Source organism: Rhinolophus ferrumequinum, chromosome 6 (genome assembly GCF_004115265.2).
Source record: "Rhinolophus ferrumequinum isolate MPI-CBG mRhiFer1 chromosome 6, mRhiFer1_v1.p, whole genome shotgun sequence".
In the NCBI taxonomy this organism is placed as follows: domain Eukaryota; kingdom Metazoa; phylum Chordata; class Mammalia; order Chiroptera; family Rhinolophidae; genus Rhinolophus; species Rhinolophus ferrumequinum.
In genome coordinates, this window is record NC_046289.1 from 99,543,828 (window position 1) to 99,566,516 (window position 22,689).

The 22,689-nt window shown below is 53.9% G+C and overlaps 1 protein-coding gene across 5 annotated transcripts; it reads left to right on the top strand.

Moving 5' to 3' along the window:
* Positions 1 to 638: 638 nt before the first annotated feature.
* PPCDC (phosphopantothenoylcysteine decarboxylase) lies at positions 639 to 21,749 on the top strand. Of its 5 annotated transcripts, none has more exons than XM_033109153.1 (6): positions 641 to 740; positions 4,590 to 4,797; positions 16,225 to 16,320; positions 17,177 to 17,305; positions 20,601 to 20,769; positions 21,147 to 21,749. In XM_033109153.1, exons 2-6 carry the CDS (start codon positions 4,663 to 4,665, stop codon positions 21,230 to 21,232), a joined length of 615 nt encoding a protein of 204 aa, XP_032965044.1. In that variant the 5' UTR covers positions 641 to 740; positions 4,590 to 4,662; the 3' UTR covers positions 21,233 to 21,749. The 5 variants fall into 5 exon arrangements, with proteins under 5 accessions (XP_032965047.1, XP_032965044.1, XP_032965045.1 ...); XM_033109157.1 differs by lacking the exon at positions 641 to 740 and adding an exon at positions 13,000 to 13,197 and having other exon boundaries at positions 4,670 to 4,797; XM_033109156.1 differs by lacking the exon at positions 4,590 to 4,797 and having other exon boundaries at positions 639 to 740.
* The last annotated feature ends 940 nt before the right edge of the window (positions 21,750 to 22,689 follow it).

Consider the following 22,689-nt stretch of genomic DNA (forward strand, 5'->3'; position numbering starts at 1 on the left):
AGGGGCAGAGCAGAGGGCCCCACTCAGCTCTCTCAATGGAGACTGGCTGCTGACCGAGCAGCCTGAAATAACAGGGGGTTCCGGAGCCCACGGTGCTGGACGATGAAGAAGGTAGTGAAGTGTACCCAACCTGCTTCCCCCGGATGCATTCCTGTTGCCAATGCCCTGCCCTCCACTTGGACTGCTATTCTGGCACTCTATCTAAGCTCCTGCTCAGCCTTCGAGATTCACCCTGAGTGACTCCTTCTCTGAGAGGCCTTCCCTGCCTCTAGGTATTTAGGCCCCTCCACTTCCTCATGGAGGACCTTATTCTGTAATTTTCTGTGACCCTGCTTGTCCCTAGAGCAGAAACGCATCTGATTCTTCTCTGTAAACTGCACTTAAAACATAGAAGAGTCTCGCTAAATATTCAGTATTAAGTACCCCAACAATGAGCAGTGTGTATGTGTAGGATGGGGGTGTGGGGTGAGGAGGCGAAGCCCAGGTGAAAGCATCTGAAAAACCAAGAATAGGAGCCAGGGTTAGTGGCAGGATTCCCTCCAACGGACTACAACTACCGGAAGGCCTCCAACGGACTACAACTACCAGAAGGCAGAGAAATGGACTACAACTCCCAGAAGGCTGCGCGATCACGTAGTCTGCCAGATATTCTCGTGAGATTGCGTGCCAATCAGAATCAGCGCGAAAGGCAGGGGCCATCCGGGATATTTGGGGGCTGTGCCCAGACACGCCTGACTCGGGTGAGGAGTCAAAGGGGGCTCAGAGGCAGTCCTCGCGGCGGGCGGGTGGGAGGCCGGAGAAGCTTCGCTTGCGACTGTGGGCCTGCTGCTGTGCGTGTGTGTCCTCACTTTCGTGTGTGTGTGTGTGTGTGTGTGTGTGTGTGTGTGTGTGTCTGTGTGTGTGTGTGTGTAGGGGCTGTGGAGCTTGTGGGGCCTTCACTTTCCTGTCTGTGACCGTGGGGCTGGAACATTTAGGGACCCCTTCCCGGCTCGAGCCTGAGGTGGATTTGTATCTTGCATCCCTATCCGCGCTCTGTGCTGCTCGGCGATTGTCCATTGCTGTTTAATCTAGTTCAAAAGATGGCCCTGTCAGTTCCCCATACTTACCACTTGCCTTAAAAAATAAAAAAATCATGAGCCTGCTTCCAAAAAGGAAGAGGGACTGCCCAAAGTACAAACTATCTCTTAAAAGCTGGTGATATAGAAAAAGAAGAGCCCTGGGATGTTGCAATTATCCACTTAGATCAGCCTAAAAATGCTTACTGGCATTTAAAAATTAGAGTGCGGCCAAATTTTGTCAGAGAAAAACTTCATGCTGTTTTTTGAAATATTGGAGGCCGGCGCCAGATAAGGCGCAGGAGAGAGTCCCAAGTTGGGGAAATGGTGGTGTCTTTGGAGCTGGGTTGTCCACATCTTTGCCCGTGGCTGAGAGGTGGCAGTGCGCAGTCACTCGCTGGCTAGTAGCCGGCGTGTGTGAATGTGTCTCTCTGTCTGTATCTCTCCGCAACATGCGGCCTTGAGGAAGGGGACAGGTGACGCAGAGTCAAGTATGCTTGCCTCTGGTTTTAGAGAAGAGCGTCTTAGAATGCCAAGGCCTTGAGCTAGCCCCAAAGAGTTCCTTTCCTTTCCTTAGGGGAAGGGCTTTAAAGTACCCCTGTGGCCATGGGACTCCCGTTAATGACTTTGGGTTTGGGAGCAGGGTGACACTTTGGGGAGTGCAAGTGGGTCATTATTCCTGGGGCAGAGAGTTGAGTGTGTTGACTGGTGAGAGAGGAGCCGGAGTAGAAGCCTGGGCCCAGTAGGGAGGGGCTTGGACGTTAGGCTAAAGGAATGGAGCTCAGTGTACACGGGATCCCTGCCCACCCCCCCCCCCCACCCCGGAGCCTGGTTCTGCTTTTGTCCTACACCTCCGCGCCTCATCTTTCCTGTGTTGGGCTGCCTCACACCCCGTCTGGTCCTTTCTTAGCTCTGGTTCTGCCCTGGCCCCACATCCGCCCTCATTGTGACTGGCAGGAATCCCTGAAACCTTTACGTGATTCTGCCATAATTAAACGCATCAGACATTTACACACCACGAGGCTTTATACAAGCTGAGGCTCTTCACTCTGTCTGGCCTTGTCTTCCTAAAGGACGGAGAAGCTGCCATTTTTCCGTCTGTGGCTTACCTGGATGGCTGGCACCCTGGGAGTCTGAGGCTCAGTAATCACAGGCTTGAGCCCTGCGACCTCTCTGCCTGCCAACTCTTCCTGCTGCTCAGGAGTGCCTTATGTGTCCAGCAGAGGCCAGGGAAGCGAGGTGCTGTCCACAACTGCCTTGGCTGTGCAGGTAGATCGTTCTGACAGGGACTGGATAGAGTGCTTACTATTCAGGGATTTGATCTTTTTAAAGCATGAACATAAAGAACCGCCAGCTGTCACCTTCCATGGGATTGTCAGATTGAATCCATTTGACCTTGCTTTGAAATGTCAGTTAAGTTACCCACTCACTATTCCTCAAACAATCCCCACGCCTCCTATAAAGGCAGGTAGGCCTTGGTCCTTAGCAAAGATTGCCCAGTAGGCTAAGGAGTCAGTCTGGGGCTATGCCACCTACTGTGGGGCTTGGCTGAAGTCACCAGCGTGGATTTCTGCCCCAAGTTTTGCTGATTGCTTTCAGTGACCTGCTCCTGAGGATTGAGGTCAGCTTAATGTGGAAGAGTTTCAGGGGCTGGAAATGAAATTCAGCTTCTGGTTTTGCAGGAATCCCTTTGTCCTAGCACCAGTTGGCTGGGGTGGGACAAAGTCAAGGCTTGAGACCTGGCAGGTACATTTTCCTGGAGAGTCAGGAATGTGTTCCCATTACCTGTGAGTGCTAATCAGCCTGCTGGTTAGTTCTTGGAAGACACTGGACAATAAGCCCTCCAGAGGGCTCCCCAGGTCCCCGAGTAGACACAGTTCTGTTCTGGGCAAGCAGGGCCCTGGTACAGAGGTCCCTGGCAAATGGAACTTTGGGGGAGTCTTGCTGAAGGGAGCTGGCCAGTGCTTCACCCCTTCTGAGAAGGGTCTGGGCCTCTAGGAGACCCTTCTAGGTAGGAGTGGGATCATGGACCCAAACACAGTCCTCAGCTCCTGTGGGTCTTGAAGGCAAATACTGGGCAAAGAGGCCCTTGGGATCCCAGGGGCCTGTGGAGTGAAGAGGAGGCCCCCCTGTGGGTGTGCAGCCGTGGAGGCAGCCACAGGGTGACTCGGGCACGTCCCCCTGAGGGTCTGCCGTGGCGTCTCCTGTCCTGCTGGTTGTGCACATCTTCTGGGACCCTCCAGTGTGGAGAGCATTTAGCACTGCCGTCTCTGCATTGACACAGAAGGCTCTGCTGGTAGGAGCTTTAAAGATCACCTGGTTCTACCTCTGTATTTTTCAAATGAAGAGATAGGTCCGGGGACGGAAGTACCCTGGGCCAAGGTCGCACCCCAGGTCAGGAGCACATCCATGAGCAGGGCCCAGGGCTCCTGATTCCCAGGCTGGCTTCTGTCTTCTGCCCCACCCCGCTGCAGAGGGTACAATTTATTATTCACTCAGCAGATGTTCAGGACCCACCAGGTGCCTGGCGGTTGGCGAGTAGACCTGGTCACACATTCAGGGAGCTTGCTGGTGGTGGTGGCTGTGGTGGGGCAGTGGAGAGGGAGAGGCGAGGAAACATGAACGAATGGAATCAGTGATCAGAATGAGTCGGTTTTGCTGGCCCTGCCTGCAGAGTGTCCGTCAGCCAGATGATCACGGGCACTCACTTCCAGCAACAGCTGCCAGAGGAATAAACCAGCAGCGGGTCCCCCAGGGTGGCCAGCTTCCCCTTTATGCTTGTCTCTTCCTGGGCGTGGATTTGTGGAGTGGTGTCCAGTCTGATCTACAGGGACGGGGCAGAGGCAAACCTCTCCACTCCCTAAAGCACCCAGACGCCCTTGTTGCCTAGGGCTCCATCTCACAGGTATCCCTGGAACCCACCCCATCCTGCCACTCCCTTCCGTCGTCAGCCTGGCCCACTAGAGCAGCTTCTTACCCTGTCCCCTCCAATGTCACCACCATCAGGGCCCCCTCCACATGGTCACCAAAAACCATCTTGCCAAAATGAAAGTTCCCCGTGGCCCTCACCACCCTTGACGCTGCCCTTGACCTGACTTTGCAGCCTGACCCCCCGCCCCCCATCACACTTCAGCCGCACTACCAAGCTACTCTGTTTCCCAACCTGCTACCCTCCTTTAGCTTGTTCATCTTTGCAAGATTGCTCCTTCTTGCAAAGTTATTTCCTTCTTTCTCTGGAAAACTTACTCGTCTCTCAGGACTCAACCTGAATGTCATTTTTTTGGTCTCTGACGTCCTCAGACAGTCACTCCCGGGCGGCCACAGCCTCCGGTATGGGCCTTCCTCACAGCACTGGTCACGCTGCATTGTAACTGGGCTGTGTGTGCTGAGGCTGTCTGACCTTATCAAACTGTGCTCCCAGACCTGGGACTGCGGATCCGTCAGGAGCCCCAGCTAAGACCCAGGGTCTAACACTGGCTGCTCAATATATTTTGGTTGTGTGAATGAAGTGGGGGCCCCTTGTTCTGCTTTTAGACCCGCAATCCTGAAGAGCTTTGTGGAGCCTCGTTCTGGCAGGCTCCCAGGACTTGAAGCCACCAGCCCCCACATGGAACCAAAGGCCTCATGTCCAGCTGCTGCGCCCTTGCTAGAGAGACAGTTCCACGTTCTTGTGGGTGTCACTGGGAGTGTCGCAGCCCTGAAGGTGCCTCTTCTGGTGTCCAGGCTTTTGGACGTTCCTGGCGTGAGTATCCTTACTACACAAGCGTGGCAGCCTCTGACATTAGGCAGGTGCTGTTCCTGGGGCCAGCTCATTTTCGTTCAGTGCCTGGGGTTTTCCTTAACTGTGGTGTTTGGGGAAGTCTTCTGTGTGCATTGGTATGAGGGGGACACAGGACACACACCAGTGTCACAGTGTAACCAGGAGCTAGATTAGATATTGTGGACAGAGCTGGAGGGGAGGCTGGGAAAGGAGCTCTCCAGTGAATGCAGGGATTGAGCGTCCCTGTGTTGGCCCTGAGATTCCTGGAGGTGCTGGCGTGGGCGGGGGCTAGCCGGGGAAGTGCAGCCCAGTCTCAGTGCCCCCTTGCTGCCTCGGGCTCCCTGCCCCCGTGGTCACTCTGTCTTGACACTGTGGCTCTGTCCTCAGACACTGTGGCTGTCCTCTCAGGCCAGATGCACTGGAACCTCCGGGGCATTGCCAGCAGCTCTGCTCTTTCAAGTATTCAGACCTGCCCAGGAGCCAGCACGGTGTGTGGGGGTGGGGGGCTTCGCCCCCTGCCCTTGGCCAGACCACCTGAACTTTGATCAGTTTTCTCTGTTGGGCTTCTGGGGAAGATTCTTCTGCAGGAAAAGTTCAAGGCTTTAAACAATCAACAGCATCAGATGACAACCCCACTTCCTCCTCTGGGGTCCCTGTGCCTTCCTTGTTCTGTTGGCCTCCCACTGCCCCACCCGCCTCCCTGAGATGACCTTGGCTTTGGCCAGCCCCTGCCAGGCTGCACTGCCCTCTGCTTCTCTCTGCCTTTCCAAATTATGCACCCGGGGCCTGCCTCAGCCCATGTGGTTGTGCTCCCTTCCTTTTAAAACTCATTTGCTGTATTAAAGTGGTAAAAACAGATTTTATACAGAAAAACTGCCATAAAGGAAAAGAGACCTCAGTATAGAACTGGGCTTAATTCTGAATGCAGTGAGGAAAAGTGGGGATTTATAGCCAAGAAGCAGGTGGACGTCAGTGGATGGAAAACTACTAAGAAGAAACATTAACAGTCAGGGGTGGAGTGGCGGATTCTGGCTAACGCGTCCGACGGATGCCCGCTGAAGGCAGGCAGGGTGGTCAGACGTCCTTTGGGAGTGCTGGGGGATGAGGAGCCTGAGGGAACAGACACCCAGGCTGCTCACGCATGAGCGTAGGGGCTTCTGGAGAAACCAACTTAGCAGGATTCTTGCTGTTGAGGAGAAGGCTCAAGGATGGGCCTCGTCGCAAAAGTGACTCAGAGGAGCTTGACTAAGGTCTAGGAAAGGAAGGAGTCTTGACTAAGATGTGGAACCATCCGTTGCCTTTGACACTAACCGTGTTGTCGGACACTAGCTTCGTGGGATGGTGCTAAGTCCCTGGGCCCGCAGGCCTTTTTCCTTGTTGGTGTCTGCACAGCACCTAAAGCAGATGGCTTCCACGGGTGGAAGCACGCGGTGTGCCCAGCAGGGGGCACTGCTCACACGCAGATGGCCATGTGGGGAGTCTAGGCAGGGGCTGGGAAGGCTCGCTTTTTTTTTTTTTTTTTTTTTTTACTTTCCACAAACTTTTACCCAGAAGTCAGCCCCTCACCTCACCTCCCAGGCTGGGACAAGCAGTGAAGCAGGCAGCCAGGATGCCAGCCAGGCCAGAGGGGGTGGGAGGGAAGAGCGTTCCGTTGCTCTGAGCCTGGGAACTGGTGCTGCTGGGGCAGTGCCACCTGGGGCCTGCCACCCTTGCTGTGCCCAGAACTGTTGGCAGGAGACAGCTGGAGCTGCGAGGGTGGGAGCCTGGAAGGGGCTGCAGCGGCGGCAGCCTCTGCCCATGCCTCCTGGTGAGGCAGGGAGCCATGTAGTTCCCTTTTCCCATAGCCCCAGAGCAAGTGAATTTCCGGCCTGGGGGTGGGTAGGAGCAGGGAGTCCTATCCCAGGAAACAGATGGGCAGCTTCAGAGCTGAGGGAAACGGCAGCTCCACGCTTCCTGCCATCCCGTGCAGACAGCATTTATATCTTTAGGGGCGTGAGGAAAGGGTGGCCTGGAGCAGGGAGGCTCTCTAGCCCACCCCAGTCCTTGTAGCCTAGTCCGCTGAGGGTCAGGCGGTGCCAGACTCAGCTCTTCCTCTCTGGCTGGAGTTGAAGTCGAAAGTCAGGCAGCCAGAGGGCACTGACCAGGGAGGAAGGATGTCCTGACTTAGCCTCTTGGAACATGTCTTTCTTGGTTTAAAATAAGGATAACGACTGCCACCCATCCCCTCAGGCTCTTGTCAAGGCTGAGGGAGGGGGACACAGATGAAACAGTTTGCCATCTTGTGCAACAACTCGGCTCAGCTCCCGGCACGTGGAAGCGCGTAACACTGTTTCCTGTGCTTTCCCCTCTTCCCCTGGTGTCATGTCCTTTGGGCCAGCTGTGTGGTGTGGGGTGTTGGGATGGTGAGAGAGTCCCTGTGGGAAGAGCTGCGGGACTCACCGTCCACCTGCCCCAGTGGAGGGCCCACATCCGTCTCACCTCTCGGCCCCCTCCTCCTGCAGGTAGACAGCTCCCCAAAGAGCTTGACTCGCTCGGTGGGGTCCTTGTGAGGCATGGTAGCCAGGGGGATCCCTGGCTGCCTTTTGGCCCCAAGGCAGTGGCCTGTGCCCCAGCACTTCCCCACCTCCCTGATGGTGCTGAGCTCGCCTTTTCTGCGTCACCCCCAGGAGCAGCCTTTGTTCCTTCTCAGCTCTTCTCCCGTCATGAGGTTACATGCCAAGGCTCCCTGAGGCATACCTAGATTTTGACTAGCAAACGAGCAGCTGGGGTGTGGGCTGCAGCCAGCTGGATGGTTCTGCAGACCTGGCTCCTAACTCCTGATTCACCAGTGTGTCCATGCATCCCAGGACAGCCACTGCGTAGAGCCAGACCGGGGAGACTGTAAGGGGCGATGGAGAGGGGTTGATTTGGCTTCAAGCATCACATACCAGTAGCTGGGGAGATGGACCACCAGGAAAGAAGCCTTGGAGCCTTTATGTGAAGTGGAGGGAGTTGGATCGGCCCTGCCTCAAGACAGGCAGCTGAGCGGAGGATGTCTCACCCGGGACCCTTTGCAAGTCCGTTCTTCTTTATGGCCTTAGTTTTCTTTTCTGTGCAATGAAGTGGGGGGCAGGTCCTCAAATGATCCATCTCCAAGACCCCAGCCACACCCTCCCAGGAACTAGGTTCTGGCACCGTCGTAGAGGATTTTAGATGTGAGGGCACAAAGGAGTACGACGCACAGGCAGCCTGAGAGAATGTCCCGGGCTGAAGGGCTTCAGGGTGTTTTGAAGTTCCATAATTATCCTGTAATTAGGTGGCACTTATGTCTGAACTGTCAGCTCAATCGGTTTCTGCCCTTTGGTTGACATCTTTCTCACTTGGGAGGAGAAGACAGGCACTTCCTTCGCTTCGCCAGGGCAGGCGTCAGCAGGACTGCAAGCCAGAAGGGGATATCTAAAGGTGGGAAAATCTCCCACCCAGGGAGCTGGCGGGCTGTGGGCTTCGAGAAGGATAAATGTGCAGAATGTCCATCGGAACCTTCAGAGCTGTCAAGGGTGAGGGAAAGAGGGCTGCACTCATATGCAGTGTGAAATAAATTTCGCTTTCTAGGGGACTATTTGGTAAATGTCTAGAGAAATCACACTTGTGCACAGGCCTTGACTCACACATAGGCCTGAACCCCGTGGGGTATATTTATAAAAGTTGATCATATGTGTAAGGATTTTCATTATGGCATTGTTTATCATTTCAAAACAAAAACAAAACTGGAAACAAAGGAAACGTCCAGTAATAGAGAGGTGTGGAGCAGTCATGGTACTGCATGCCCAGGGATTCCGAGGCAGTGGTTTAGAAGGATGAGTGGGTCTCTGTGCCGACGTGGGACAACCCGTGAGATGCCAGTGCACGAGCCAGGTGCAGGTGTCAGCAAGTGTGGCCCGTAGGCCAGAGCCGCCGTGAGCTCTGTGTTACGGCCTGTGAGCTAAGAATGGTTTGTACATTTTTAAATGGTTAAAAAATCAAAAGAAGACTATCTCGTGCCACATAAAGGTATATGAAATTCCAATTTCAGCGTCCATCACATTTTATTGGAATACAGTCGTATTCACTCATTTATGTGTTGCCGGTGGCTGCAATCTTGCTACTAGGAGTTGAGCAGTTGTGACAAAACCGAAAATAGTACCTGGCCCTTTATAGCACAAGCTTGCCACCCGTGGTATACAGTAGGATTCTTTTTGTTAGACCTGAGTTAGTGCCTGAAATTTTCCCCATGGAGGTGGTTACCCTGGTGGAGAGATGGGACAGGAAGGGAGCCTCGCATTTTTCATTTTATATTGTTCTGTTCAATTTTAATTTTCTACCCTCTGTGTATATTTCTTGTATTTATAAAGTCAGTGGAGCTTTCAGTGGGGATATTATGGAACATTCTTTGTGACTTTATGTTCTCCCCTCCCCCCGGCCCCCAGTGCTCACGGAGGAAAGGCAAGCACGAAAAACAAGGCCTGGTTTGAGGTTTTTGTTTCTTCCGGGCGGGACCACCTGCCTGCTCTGTGGTCCTGCTGTGGCAACTGGGCTGGTTAGCTGTACAGGCCCGAGACAGCTACCCAGGCCTCTGCTGGCTTGGCTGGCCCCTTCCTCCTGGGCCTGCTCTCCCCGGGCGTGAGTTTTGCAGGCTGCTGGCCAAAGGCAGCCAGCACAGGCCGAGGGGTCCTATACCCCAGGCTTCTTCCCTGGTACCCCCAAACAACATTCCCATGGAGCGCCTCTGCAGTCTGCCTCTGAGGTTTCTCTGGTTGGGGAAGGACACAGAGGGATTGGCAGCTCAGTCCTCCTTGAATGGCAGGAAGGGCTGGTGCAACCAGAATACCAGCTCCCCCAGGAGGCCCGTTTGGAGGCAGAGCCTCATGGGAAAGGACAAGGGTCACAAGAGGGCTGGGATGGCAGTGTGGGCTGGACGAGCTCCTGGAGGCCATGTAGTCCGAGTGGCTCCTGGCTCACAGGGAAAAGCAGGGCCAGAGAGGAAGGGGGATTTGCTTGAGATCCCCCAGCCAGTGATTTGGCAGAACTGAGGCTTGAGGCTGGGTTTCCGGACTCCTGTCAATGAGTGAACTCGAGGAACTCAGACCTGGAGAGCGCGCATTTTGTGCTGTAGCTAAGTGGGGCTGCGGAGGAGAAGCCCCAGGCACTGTGGACTCTCACCTGGCCTGCCTTGCTGTCTGTCCAGGGATTGCATATGACCACCCACCTGTTAGACTGAGCTCTACTGAGGACAGAGCTCTGTCTGACCAGCTCTGGCCTCCGTGTGCATAGTAGGCTCAGTAAATGTTTGCTAGTTGAGACATTATGAGCCATTTTGAGCCATCGGGACATGCGCTCAACCAACCAGACACCTTCGGGCGATTTGGGGATTTGTTAACAAGGCTTCACACCCGTGTGCTGGTTCCTTGGGCACCAGGACTTCTTTTTCCTAGCGTACACCTGCTACCTCCATGCTCATGCTCGGTCCGCTCCCTCTCGGGCTCCCAGGCCCTGGGCACTGCCAGTCAGCACTGGCCGGCCCTGTGTCGGGGGCCTTTGCTGCGCTGCCAGCCAGGGGCCCGAGCTGCCGAAGCTCAGGCTTCCTTGCCTCATGGCAGCTTAAGTCATGCACTGCTGGTGCTTCCTCTCTAGAATCCTCATCAGTAGCCTGTGGAGCCATCGGCACATACCCTCCTAGAAACACCTGCTGTTTTCCAGCCATTCAGCTGGGGCTTCCGGCTGGGGCTCTTCTTCACTTGCACAGACCAAAGCAGTGCTATGGAGTGCGGTAGCCACTAGCCGTATTCAAGTTTAAATTTAAATTATTAAAATTAAATGAAATAAAAATTTCAGGTCTGCAGTCACACCAGCCATATCTCAAGTACTCAATAGCCACGTGTGGCTGTCATACTGGGTAGCACAGATGTGGCATGTTTCTGTGACTGCAGAGTTCTGTTGTATAATTCTGTAGAGTAGGTTATTTTCCCTCCCAGGGGACATTTCTGGTTGTCATAACTTGGGGAGGGGGTGCTACTAGCTCATGGTTATAGTGGGTGGAGGCCAGAAATGGGATTGGAGGTGGACATTCCAGTCACAGGATTTGTCTCCTGTGGCTGTGAAAGTGCTTCTCCACAGGTCTCCTTGGTAACCTGCCCAGAAGCAGCCTGGGACAGACGAGGGGCCCAAAAGTAGAAGAGGAGGTATCACCCCAAATTCTGTTTGTGTTTCCCCTCACTGACTTCAGGAACCCCAGATGGGATTGCTGATGTCTCTTCAGCAGAGAGGAGTAGCCCAGACTTGCCATCTGGTGTCAGGAGGGAATCTCCAAATGCTAGGCAAAATGTAGGCAGGTCATTTAATAGGGTCTCGGGCCAACCTTGGACACATCACAGAGGTTCAGGATTAAAACAGTAGATAGAAAAACTGTTGGCAGTGGTCTCACCAGGGGACCAAGCACAGAGCTGCCTTTCGGGAAGTCTGTAGTGTGTGGGAGATTGTTTTAATGCCCAATCCTGCTTCTGCCAGGACGCAGGAGGGTGTAAGAAAAAGCCCAGGAGGATCCCTACCCTCAGGAGCCCTTTGCCCTGCCAGGGCTCCTTGGCACCCACTGGGGGAAGGTCAGGGTGGATAGTCTGAGTTATTCAGTATCTCAGAAGGTAACACAACTTGTTGGTTTTTAATGTGTACAAATCCAGGGCTGGGCCCTTGGCTCTCAGGACCTTTTGGCAGAGTGAATGAAAATGAAAAGGAAAGAACAAAGCAGACAGGGCTGATGAATCAGATCAAGGGACATCTCTCTTAAACCAGAAAAACTGGTCTGGGCCTGCTGGACAGCACTGGGGTCAGGGTCACTGCCAGGGAGAGGTGGCTGCTTCCTGAGTCTGGGGAGGAGCATCAGGAAAGATGGGCCCATCACATACTCTTCACATTGCTCTTTGGGTAAAGACAGTGACCCGAACAATGCTCCCGAACAATGACTGTGTCCCCTGGGAGGGTAGTCAGAGAGGAAGCAACGGAGAGACGAGGAGGAGCTGAGAGGGAAGATTTCAAGCAGGGGCTTATGCCCAGGGTGGGAGGCCTACTGGACCCTTGGTTGGAACTCTCCAGGGGCCAGGGAGAGGCCATAGTAAGGCTCGGAGACCCTGAGGGGGTCATCCGTAGAGGGACGGCAGAGCTGAAGGAGAAGGGTGCCCCTAAACAGGCCAGTTACCAAACTGGGAATGTTTCTGAAGGCTGGCCCCAGACAGTCTTTACTTGGAGACCCAGCAGGCAGTTTGGGAATTGAGGAGAGTAGGAAAACTAGATCTTCAGGAAGCAGCTTCCCAAATTTTAGAATAGAGAGAGGATGAACTGGGAAATTGTTCAGGATGCTTGGGAAGCTCTTAGAAATGAAAAAGTGGTCCCCATGAGGAAAAGTAGGCCATGACCAGAAACAGCTATGGCTACCTGTTGGAAAGCAGTTGGAGAGAAGGAGGACATGTAACAAAGATGAAAGTAGAATATGGTCCAGAGTGAGCTGAAGCTTGCAGTGAAACCCAGGGCAACCAAGAGGGCTGTTACATGTATTTGGAAAAAGAACAACAAAACTGCCTGGTGCTGGAGGCCAATGGCATAACCTTAGGATAGACAGAAAGGGATGGGAGGGACTCCTGAGCTCTATTTTGTTTCCATCTTTTCTTTTTTGAGCTTGAAAAAGTAGGACAAATGGAGGTAGGGGGGACATGAACCCAAGTGGGTGATTCATCTCCTGACCTGGGCAAGTTCTGTCTTGGGGTGCTGAGGTTGTGGTTGGTGGCCTACAGGATGTGGGGGAGACAGTAGAAGGGCTGGGGGCTGGAGGTGACAAGTCTGTTTATCACGAAGACAAGGGAGGTGGCCCTCACAGATTGTGAGCAGTTAGAAAAGCACTGAGGAAATGGCTGGGGCTTGGTTGGGCTCCCTGGGAATAAGGCATAGCAATTTTAGTTTATTTTTGTGAATATTAGGTGAAGTATTTTTAGGTTTAGGTGAGGCCTTGGATGTAATCTTAGAGTATCGCCTGACTATCTGGTGATGTCAGCACATTTACAACCAGTGAAAGATCCTACTTGGGAAGGGTTCTTTCCCAGCCCTACCCCCAGCCTGCGGACCTTGTGGAGGGGCTGTGTTCTTGACCTTGTTCTGTTATGATTTGGATTTGTATCTCAGGGGCTACTGGTGATAGTGCTGGCTGAGAACATCCCCGAGGAACAGGACTGAGATCTCAGGAGTTCTCCATAGATCTAGCAAACAGTGGGCTGACTCTGGAAAGGCGGCCTTTACCAGAGAAATGTGAGACACTGCTTTTGGGACCCGAGAAGTAACTGTGCAGGCACAGCCTGGGACTGTGGCTTAGTAGCAACACAGGTGAGAAGAACTCTTCTGAATTTTTGCTGGTTGCAAACTCCCTATAGAACAGCAGGAGGATGTGGCTTCCAGAAGAGCTGATGTGTGTGCAGTCATTGCAGTGGTTCCAGGGACCTCCTTCTCCAGGTTCCCTGGGCCTAATGATGGGACACCTTCTCAAACCCCTACAGGCAGAAGAGATGGCTCCTACCTCTGAGTTCTTCGGTTCTGGGAAACTTTACTTCATTTCTTTTGTAATTTTCTCCCCTCTATTCTTCTGTCCTCTCTTTCTGGGAATCATTATTGTCAGATTTTGGACCTCTGGGGTTGATCTGATTTTCTCTTTTTTTTTTCTCCTGCTGTTATCCATCTCTTTTTCTTTCTATTCTACTTTAGGGATGATTTCTTCTAAACTTACATTGAGTTTTTTATTTCACTATAATTTTAGTTTCCAAGAGTTCTTTTTTGTTCCCTGAATGTTCATTTAAAAAAAAAAAAAGCATCTGATTTCTTCTAATCTGATCTCATTTGATCTGTTAATACCTCCTTCCACTTCCGTCTTCCAAAAATGTGTTTACATATCATAACTGCTGGGTTTTTTGTTTGTTTATTTTGCTTTGTTTGATTTGGTTTCGTCCTCTTCTCTTTGTTCTTGGTGGTTCATACCTTGTACAAAATCCCTTTTATTTCACTGGGCTTTTGAGAGGGAGCAGAGTTTAATCCACCTTATTGAACTGAAAGTTTATTCTTTCATTTAACCTTTGCATATCCTTTTGTTTTAAATGTGTCTATTTCGACACATTTTGATGTGATTAATGGATTTAAAAACATCCAATACGAGAGTCTGAATTTTGATCAGGAAGTCTAACCCATCATATATTTACTATAATTACTATTTTATTAGGACTTCTGCCACCTTATTTAATGCTTTCTCCTCATGTGTTCTCTCTGCTTCTTTTTTCCCTTTCCTGTCCTTTATTGTGTAGATTAAATTTTTCTGCACATTTGAAAGTTACTCTTCTTACGGTTCTCTCTAACTCCCCACGCGTGCCCCACACCTTACTTTATCATTGTCTGTACCTTAGAATCTCAGCACCATCCCGCCTCCCTTGCTCTCCCCACTTGTGCTGGTCCTGAGGCATCTCCAGGGCTGCTTCAATGGAGGGATGGCAGCCCCGTTCCTAGGCCATTTTGCTCAGAACTAGACAAGGCTTGTTCAGGGCTGTCCTAGAGGGGACTCCAGTGCTCAGTGGGCGTTTGGTTTAAACGACCTTTAAAAGGCTCCCTGAGGTTTTTTATAAGTTCTGAGTATGGTAGATTCTCCAGGGAAATGAGAGGGAGAACGGGTAAGCCAGAGAGCTCTCCAGTCCAGCTGGGAACACCAGGCTTCTGAAGTTCTTCTGCAGGCTTCCTCTCTGACACTTCTCCTCCCTGCTCCCAACTTTGCTCTTCAGTGCATGCAGAACACTGCCCCATAGAAGGCAGGAAACGAATGAGCAGTGGGGGCCTCAGTGAGACGATGGGGAGGGCTGGGCACTAGGTCGAGTTGGCACAGGCACACCCCATCCAGAGGTAGCTGTTAGTACCATCGAGGCATCAATAGGAATGTGGGCCCAGCACAGAACTTTCAGGTTTTCAAGAGAAACCAGGAATGAAATCTTACCATCTGCAATAACTTGGATGGACCTAGAGGGTATTATGCCAAGTGAGACAAGTCAGACAGAAAGACAAATACCATATGATCTCACTTATATGTGGAATCTAAAGAATAGAATAAATGAACAAACTAATCAGAAATAGACGCAGAGATACAGAGAACAAACTGATGGGTGCCAGATGGGAGGGGTTTGAGGGACTGGGTGATAAAAGTGAAGGGATTAGGAAGTACAAATTGGTAGTTACAAAATAGTCATGGGGATGTGCAATACAGTATGGGGAGTACAGTCAATAACATTGTAAATACTGTGTATAGTGTCAGATGGGTACTAGACTTATCGGGGATCACGTTGTAAATTATATAAATGCCTAATCACTATGCTGTACACCCGAAACTATGATAAAATAATGTTGAATGTCAAATATAATTTTAAAAATATACAGTCAGGGGATGTAAAGTACAGACTAGGGAATATAATCAATGGTATTGTAATAACTATGTATGGTGTCAGGTGGGTAGTAGACGGGGGGGTGTAATCACTTTGTGAGGGGTGTGAATGTCTGATCCCTATGTTGTTTTGTACACCTGAAACTAATAATAATAATAATAATAGAGAAGGCAGATTTTCTATTTTTTGATTTGCATACATTGGCTCAAAAGTGTTTATTATGACCCCATGCAGGCCGAACAGCATGTCTGCAGGCTGGGTCTGGCCCGGACACTGCCACCCACGACCCTTGCTCTGCTGGGTCGATGAGTCCGCCCTTGTTGCGCTTGACTGTCCTCTCTCCTGGATACCTGTCCCCCAACCATGTGATTTCCGACATCCGTCCCGTCAGCTTTCCTGTGCACCTTCCCTGGTCGGCTCAGCTTCACGCGGCCTGTGCTGCTTCTCAGCCCCGCGTCTGGTAGCCTCCGGAACCACCCCCTGTTTGTATTATGAACTCATCTGGTAAATGAGTAGTGGGAAGGTAAACGTTGTTCTGGCCCCGTGAGTGGAGGCCACCTGGGTTCGGTTTTCCTGCAGCCTGTCTGTAGCCTGTGAGTCCTTGTCTCTGGAAGTTCAAGAAGGGCCTCTGCCTTCTTCCTGACCAGCCCTGCCTCTCCTCTCTCCTCACGCCTCGAGTGGCAGTAGCCTGCAGCTTTATATACACTGGGTAGTTGGTGACCCATTCGTCAGTAGTCCCTCAGATAGGGAAGTGAAACAGCCGCACCTGTGGGGCCTGACCTTTGGGTGACTGAGGAAGTAGCTATGCAAACTGCCAGGGAGGGACAAGTCCTCTCTGTAGCCAGGCTGTGAGGAAAGCTTTCCTGGCCTGGCCTCATGTGGCCTCCAGGGGTGGCTCTGGTAACAGTTTCTTCCCCCCCCCCCCACTTTGTCTTGGTGACAGCTGGAAGTAGCGGTGGTCACAACTGAAAGAGCCAAACATTTCTACAGCCCCCAGGACATCCCCGTCACCCTCTACAGCGACACCGATGAATGGGAGGTCAGTGCGGCCAGGGCTGAGTCCACGTATTCTGCCAGCAGGACAGGACGGGACGGGAGTGTCTCCTGCAGCCCATGGTCCTGGTGGCCACAGCGACAGGCCAGGCTCCAGTCAGCGCCAGGGCCCTCGGGGCAGAGGCAATGAGGAAAACATGTGTGTCGCTTCTGGCCCGCAGCCTCCCCTGCTCCAGGCCGAGCTCAGCTCTGGCCTCGTGCCTGAGGTCCAGTGTCCTTGTACTTATCTGGGCTGATGAAGCCACAGAGCAGCTCTGTTCCCACCAGGCTTGTCCACGTGGCTCCCGTGTCAGGGCCGTGAAGAGGGCCTCACTTCCCACGGCTGCCGGGCCCTGCAGCTGCTCTCCCACGGAGGGCTGGGCACTGGCCGGTTCACAGGCGTCGAGGGTGGGCCTCACAGGGGGCCCTGCCAGGCAGTTTTAAACATTCTCAGCCTAGACGGTTCTGGCTGGTCCGTCTTCCCCACCCCACCCCCTCCGTCTCTCGCTGCCCCAGAGCCCTTCCACCGGCTTGGACAACCCAAGCATCTGCCTCAAGCAGACAGGCCAGGAGTTCCCTGCCAGATGTCAGTTCTCTTGAAAACCAAACCATAAAGGGAATAGCTCAGAGAGACAAGGGGCGTTTGTTTCCTCAGGCCTGGTTTCTGTCAGGCTGTTGGCTCCGCAGCCCATGCTCCCAGCGTAGCTGCCAGAGGGACGGTAGTGGACTTGGGCAGGGGTCGTGCAGGTGGTCTCCCGGGTTCCCGACGTGCTGTCGTTGGCTGTGTGGACTCCTCTCCCCCTTCCTCTCCCCACACCGAGAGACTGGCTGGCCCAGTGACCCCATTTCTTTCCCTCTGCCAGATGTGGAAGTGCCGGTCCGACCCCGTTCTCCACATTCACCTGCGGAGGTGGGCAGACCTCATGCTGGTGGCTCCACTTGATGCCAACACTCTCGGGAAGGTGGCCAGTGGCATCTGCGACAACTTGCTTGTGAGTGACTCCCTCTGCCCTCCGCCCTCCTGGGCCTCACTCCCAGCTTGCCGAGCTGCAGACTGTCTTTGGACGAGGTTGCCGCCTTGGAGTCCTGCACATGGGCTGCTTTGCTCAGAACAGTCCCCTGCCCCTCCCCCGCAACCTGCGCTCTGGCAAGTGGGCAGAAGACTGGTCCTGACGTGCGGGTGCTCTCTGAGCCTGTCCACCTCTCACCTGCCCCTTGACGCTCCGCCCTTCTCCCTTTGTCCTTCATCATGAGCTGCCCTTCTGTCGGCCTCCCTGCCAAGCACCATTGTCTGCCCCCCTCAGCTCTGTTTCTCCCCAGGATCTGGATATCCACGTGGGCAACCGATAAGCCTGTTTACTTCCTCATGGTCTCTCACGCACACTTATCTCTCCTGTGGCTTTAGCCACAGGTGGAGATGCGGTTTTCCTGTATGTTGTGGAAAACTAGAACAGAAGAGAGGAGAACGACAGGGTGAGAGTGGGAGCTGATGGGTAGTGCAGGACAGGGACAGACGTCCAGCTGTACAAAGTGGGGCTTGTTCAGGGCCTAAGGGACTTCCAGGGAGCTACTGTCCTTAAAGGGCCTTTGTTTATTTGATCATCCAGGAAGAGTCAGGCGTGCTCTCTCTCCTCCCTCCCTCTGCCTCCTGACCCCGTTCCTCATGCACTGAGCTTTTACCTCCCGTGCGTGGGGCTCCATGCTGAGGGACACAGACACAGGGAGCTCACAGGCTGCGAGGAGAAGGTTTGGTTACTCATACCGGCCGGCGAGAATGGCGTCTGCTCTGGTGTGTGGTCCAGTCTTAAATGAACCCAGTCAGCGCTTTGACAGCAGAGTCCGCCTTGCACAGTGCTGGGCATATAGTAGGCGCTCACTAGATACTTACTGTATGTAGAAGTTAGTTAGTAATTTTACTTTGGCAAACAGCCAGGTGTTTCTCAGAGTTTAATATGATGAAGAAGTGAATAACGAAGCTGGGTCAACATTGTTTGGGGTCAGATAGAAAGTTAGTCTCCTCCTATGCTTGTTGATGGTATGAAAGGCACTTCTCAGAGAATCTGCTCAGATTCTCTGGACAAGAACATAGGGTGTCCAGAGGTGGAGCCATGCAGACTATGTGGCCAGGAGTGGGGTGGGGGCACGCAGAGGTGGGCGAGCCTAGGGGCAGTGTGACCGGGAAGCTTCTCAGTGGGGCCGGTACCAAGACTGACAGGGCGGTGGAGCCCGGGAAGCGAAGTGGGTCCCAGCCGTGTATGACCAGCAGCCTGTCACCAAACCTCCAGGCTCCCCACTGCTGGGCAGCAACCCGCAGATGTGGGTGAAGCCCCAACTCCTAGGGGTTCAGCCCTGGCCTGGCCCATCGCCGATGGCTCCCGCCACCTCCCTCCTTCAGATGTCCTCCTGTGCAGGGCCTAGCCCTTGGGGTGCTGTTAGAACAGCATTAGGAGTATGAATCTGTGCGCTGGCCTCCGGCCTTTGGCATCGCCACCGGCCTCTGGCCGTCTCAGGCCTCGGCCCCTTCTTTGTGCTAACTGGCCGAGCAGACCCAGAGAGAGGAGGTGACTTCCCGGGTCACCAGTCTAGCTGAGAGCTGGCCTCCTGACCAGGTCCCAGGCCGTCTCTCTGCCAAGCGGATTCCCAGGGGCAGGGCCTGAGGTGCCGAGCACAGCGCTGGCCAAACAGACGTGACCGTGAGAACAGATGCCGCCTCGTGCCTCTTGCTGCTGGAAGCTTTGGAGGAGCTGTGGTTAGTCCAGGAAGTGCTGAGCTGGAGAGGCACTGGGCAGAGCTGGAGAGGTGGCACAGCGAGGGCATGGTGTTCTGCTCTGGTCAGTGTGCTGTGTTTTGGGACCCGCAGAAAACCCAGCCCACCCCCACCCCACCCCACATGAAGTTGGGGGGCTCTTCTAGGTATGCCCATGACTTACGCAGAAGCAGCAGATGGCACAGGGCCAAGAGGAAGTGTGTATGAACCTGTCTACTCTGAGCCGAATCGAGAGGTCTTGGTGGGAAACACATGCTGGTGTCTGGGGCTACCGAGTAGCTGGATCCTGCGTGCACTGTCCTGCTTCCTTCCTGTCCCCAGGAGAAGGCAGAGGCACCAGGGAGGCCAGCGAGGCATTGGCTCTGGCCTGCTCATTTCATTGTTCTCTGGACTCCTCCCTCTTCAGGCTCCATTTCAGGAAAGGGGAGTGCCAGCTTGTCTCCCCAAGGGGCCCAGGGCACTGGAGGAGGAGCTGCCTGGGGAGTCAGAGCGGGAGCCACTCCTCTGGGCCAAGCTCATGTCTTCCCCAGGCAGCCTTCTGCCCCAGGAGCCTGTGCCTGTGCTCACAACAGGAGTTGCTATTTCTGTAGCCTACACTTTGCCAGGCCCTGTGCAAAGGGCTTTAAGCATTTCCACCCTCAGTCCTCACAACCAGCCTGGGAAGGGGCTTTGCAGAGAGGAAACTGAGACCCTGGCATTAAATACTTGTCCAGGTTCTCGCGGCTGCTAATAGGGGATAGCACAGCCAGAATTTGAATCTAGCTGTCTGCAACTTCAAAGCCCACAGTGCTAAGACTGTGAGCTGGTTGGTCCCCTTCACAGCTGCTCTGATCTGTGACCTGATGAGATGGCCTGGAAACTGGGTGGGAGTGAGGCTGCGAGGTATGGTGGAGGTTGTGCAAAGCCTCACGCCCCGGCTCATTTTCTGGGTGTGTGACCTGGAGCAATGACCCCCTTCCAGGGGGTACAGCTTCTCCATCAGCGAAATGGACAGCACCTTCGTGCAGGGCTGCAGTGGGGGCTCATGAGAGAGTATATGTGAGAGAGGTGTTGTTTTCTTTGACAGCTCTACCTGGCCTTGAAGTAGAGACAGTGTCGGGGTGGATGCGCCCCACCTGCTGAGCAGATTGGTCCTGAGCTTTAGGGTAACTGCAGAGTAGGCCGTGGGATCCCAGGGTTGCTTCTGCCTGCGAGGTGTGGCTGCCTGTGGAGAAGCCTTGTGTCTGAGCACAGGGACACCTTTCTGCACAGGAGAGGAAGTCAGCTTTGAGGTGGCTGCTGGAGTACGCTGGTGTGTGGGGCCCTGCTCCCGAGCCTGTGGGCAGGTGGGTGGGGCGAGGACACAGGGCCCCACCCCAGAATGACAGGAGGGAGCTCTCTGCAAACCAAAGCTCCCAGTCTTCCCAACGCTGAGGCTGCAGTGGCCCAGAGGCTGGTGTGTAGGATTGGGGCGGGCGGGCCGGGGGCAGTGGCAGGCTGAGCAGCCGGCACCCTCCCCCCACCCGGGGCCTTCTTCACAGACCTGTGTCATCCGGGCCTGGGACCTCAGGAAGCCCTTGCTCTTCTGCCCGGCGATGAACACCGCCATGTGGGAACACCCCATCACCTCGCAGCAGGTGGGCCAGCTCAAGGCCTTCGGCTACGTGGAGATCCCCTGTGTGGCCAAGAAGCTGGTGTGTGGCGACCAAGGTGGGCATTTAGTCAGGCTCACAGTCTTCGGCCCAGGGTCACCTCTGGGTTCAGGCTAGCCTTTGGTGACCTCACCAAAACCATTCTCCTCCGAGCTCAGCTTCTCATTTGGGAGATAGACGTCCCCGTTTCTCCACTCAGAGTTGTTAGGATGAAGTGAAATGTTTATGGAAGGTGCTAGGGTCATTCCTGGTATGTGTGCAGGCATGCTTCATGACGGCTGTGGGGACTGTTCCTAGGACATGTCCTGGGGGTCTCTGGCTCGGGCAGGAGGTCCCACCTTCTCAGGCACAGGGTTGTGGGGCCCTGGGCGGGGTGGGAGTGGGTGCGGTGCCCTGCCTCAGTCTGCAGGGTCCCAGCAGAGCTTTGCTCCTTAGGTTTGGGCGCCATGGCAGAGGTGGACACCATTGTGGACAAAGTGATGGAAGTTCTCTCCCGGCACGCTGGCTTGCAGCAGAATTGAACCCAGGATCTCGGTCCCATGTGTCCTTCTGCACCCAGTGTTTTTCCAGGCCGCGTCGGTGGAGGTGGACAGCAGCACAGTGTGCTGGACGGAGGCCTTCGCTGAATCTCCAAGGCCTGCCCTGCTCTGCATTAACTGCCAAGGCCCAGGTCTCAGCTTCTTTCAACCAGGAGACGCCCGCTTTCTGGAGCCCCTCCCTCCCTTTTCCTGGGATAGGCCCAGCAAGCCAGAGGAGCAAGCTGCCATATTGTGCCTGTGTCCCTGGAAGGGGATTCAAGGAGAGACTGACCCACCCTGAGTCTACACCATGTCCAGGAACTGTTTTTAGAAACAGCCTCAACTGGAGATCCCCAGTGTGATGGGCCCCTGGCCAGGCCCTTGGAGCTTCAGCTCCCTGGTGGGTGCCCAGGTACCACGCAGAGTCGGGAAAGCCTGTGAGGTGGCAAGACCCTGAGAATTCCCACAGACTATACTGTGAGATGGGGATACTGGGAAATAAAGTGACCTTTGAGAGACACTGTTTTCCTTTCCAGACTGTCTGTGGTCTCAGAGACCAGGGGCATTGCTCGGTATGGGTGGGGAAGGGTCTGTGCCAACCACTGCCTGCGGCTCTTTGGGCCCCATGTCATATGGAGGGTAATGGCAAAGGGCTCTGAGGCCAGACAGCCCCTAGTTCAAATCCCAGCTTTACCCTGTGCTGGCAGTGGGACTGGGCTCAGGCGTCGACCTTTCTGACCGTCACTTTCCTGATCTATGTTATCCGAGCCTCACACAGTTGTTGAGAGGATGAACTGAGATGATCTGTGCAGAACAACCACCCCATTGGCTGGCTCCTACATAGTAAATGCCAAATAAGTGGGACTTAAAGCTAGATATTTAAACATACCAGTGAGCATTCCCAACATTTGCTGAACTAGATTGTCTCATTTGGGGAAAAATAAAACCCTGACCCTAAGTGGACGTGGCCCTTTATGCAGTGACAGGTACATAGCTAGCAGGGCTGGACCCGCTCTGGGACCAGGCCCTGTGCTTCCTGCTGTCCTCATCAGCTTTGCTGCGCTGCGACGGGCCTGAGGGTCTGCACCGCCCACCCCCGCAACAGCCCCCATGGAGGCAGGGCCTGGGGGGCGCTGACTCCAGAGACACAGGCCCGGCCCTAGAAACCCTCTGTGCCTGGCCTTTGACCTCACTGCTCCTTGGTGGCTGCAGTGGGGAGGGGCTGCTTTGCCTATTTGGAGCTGAGGTTGGGGCTGGCTTCCTGCCCTCCTGCCTTCCAGGTGGGACCCCACACATGCATACAGGTGCCTTTGAGGGGGTACCAGGAAGCCTGCTGGCTGGAATCAAGGCCTCCAGCAGCCTCCAAGAGCTTTTATCTTTACAACGCTGGACTTAATCAAGTGACCCATCGGGATAAAATTGCCTTAGGGCACTAAAGAAAATATCACTAAAATGGCAGC

Bases quoted from the DNA above. Each gene is read 5' to 3' on its own strand.
- PPCDC (XM_033109153.1), top strand. From the start codon at position 4,663: ATGGAACCAAAGGCCTCATGTCCAGCTGCTGCGCCCTTGCTAGAGAGA. The intron at 16,321-17,176 runs GTCAGTGCGGCC...TCCCTCTGCCAG, and splicing joins GCGACACCGATGAATGGGAG to ATGTGGAAGTGCCGGTCCGA. The intron at 20,770-21,146 runs GTGGGCATTTAG...TTTGCTCCTTAG, and splicing joins GCTGGTGTGTGGCGACCAAG to GTTTGGGCGCCATGGCAGAG.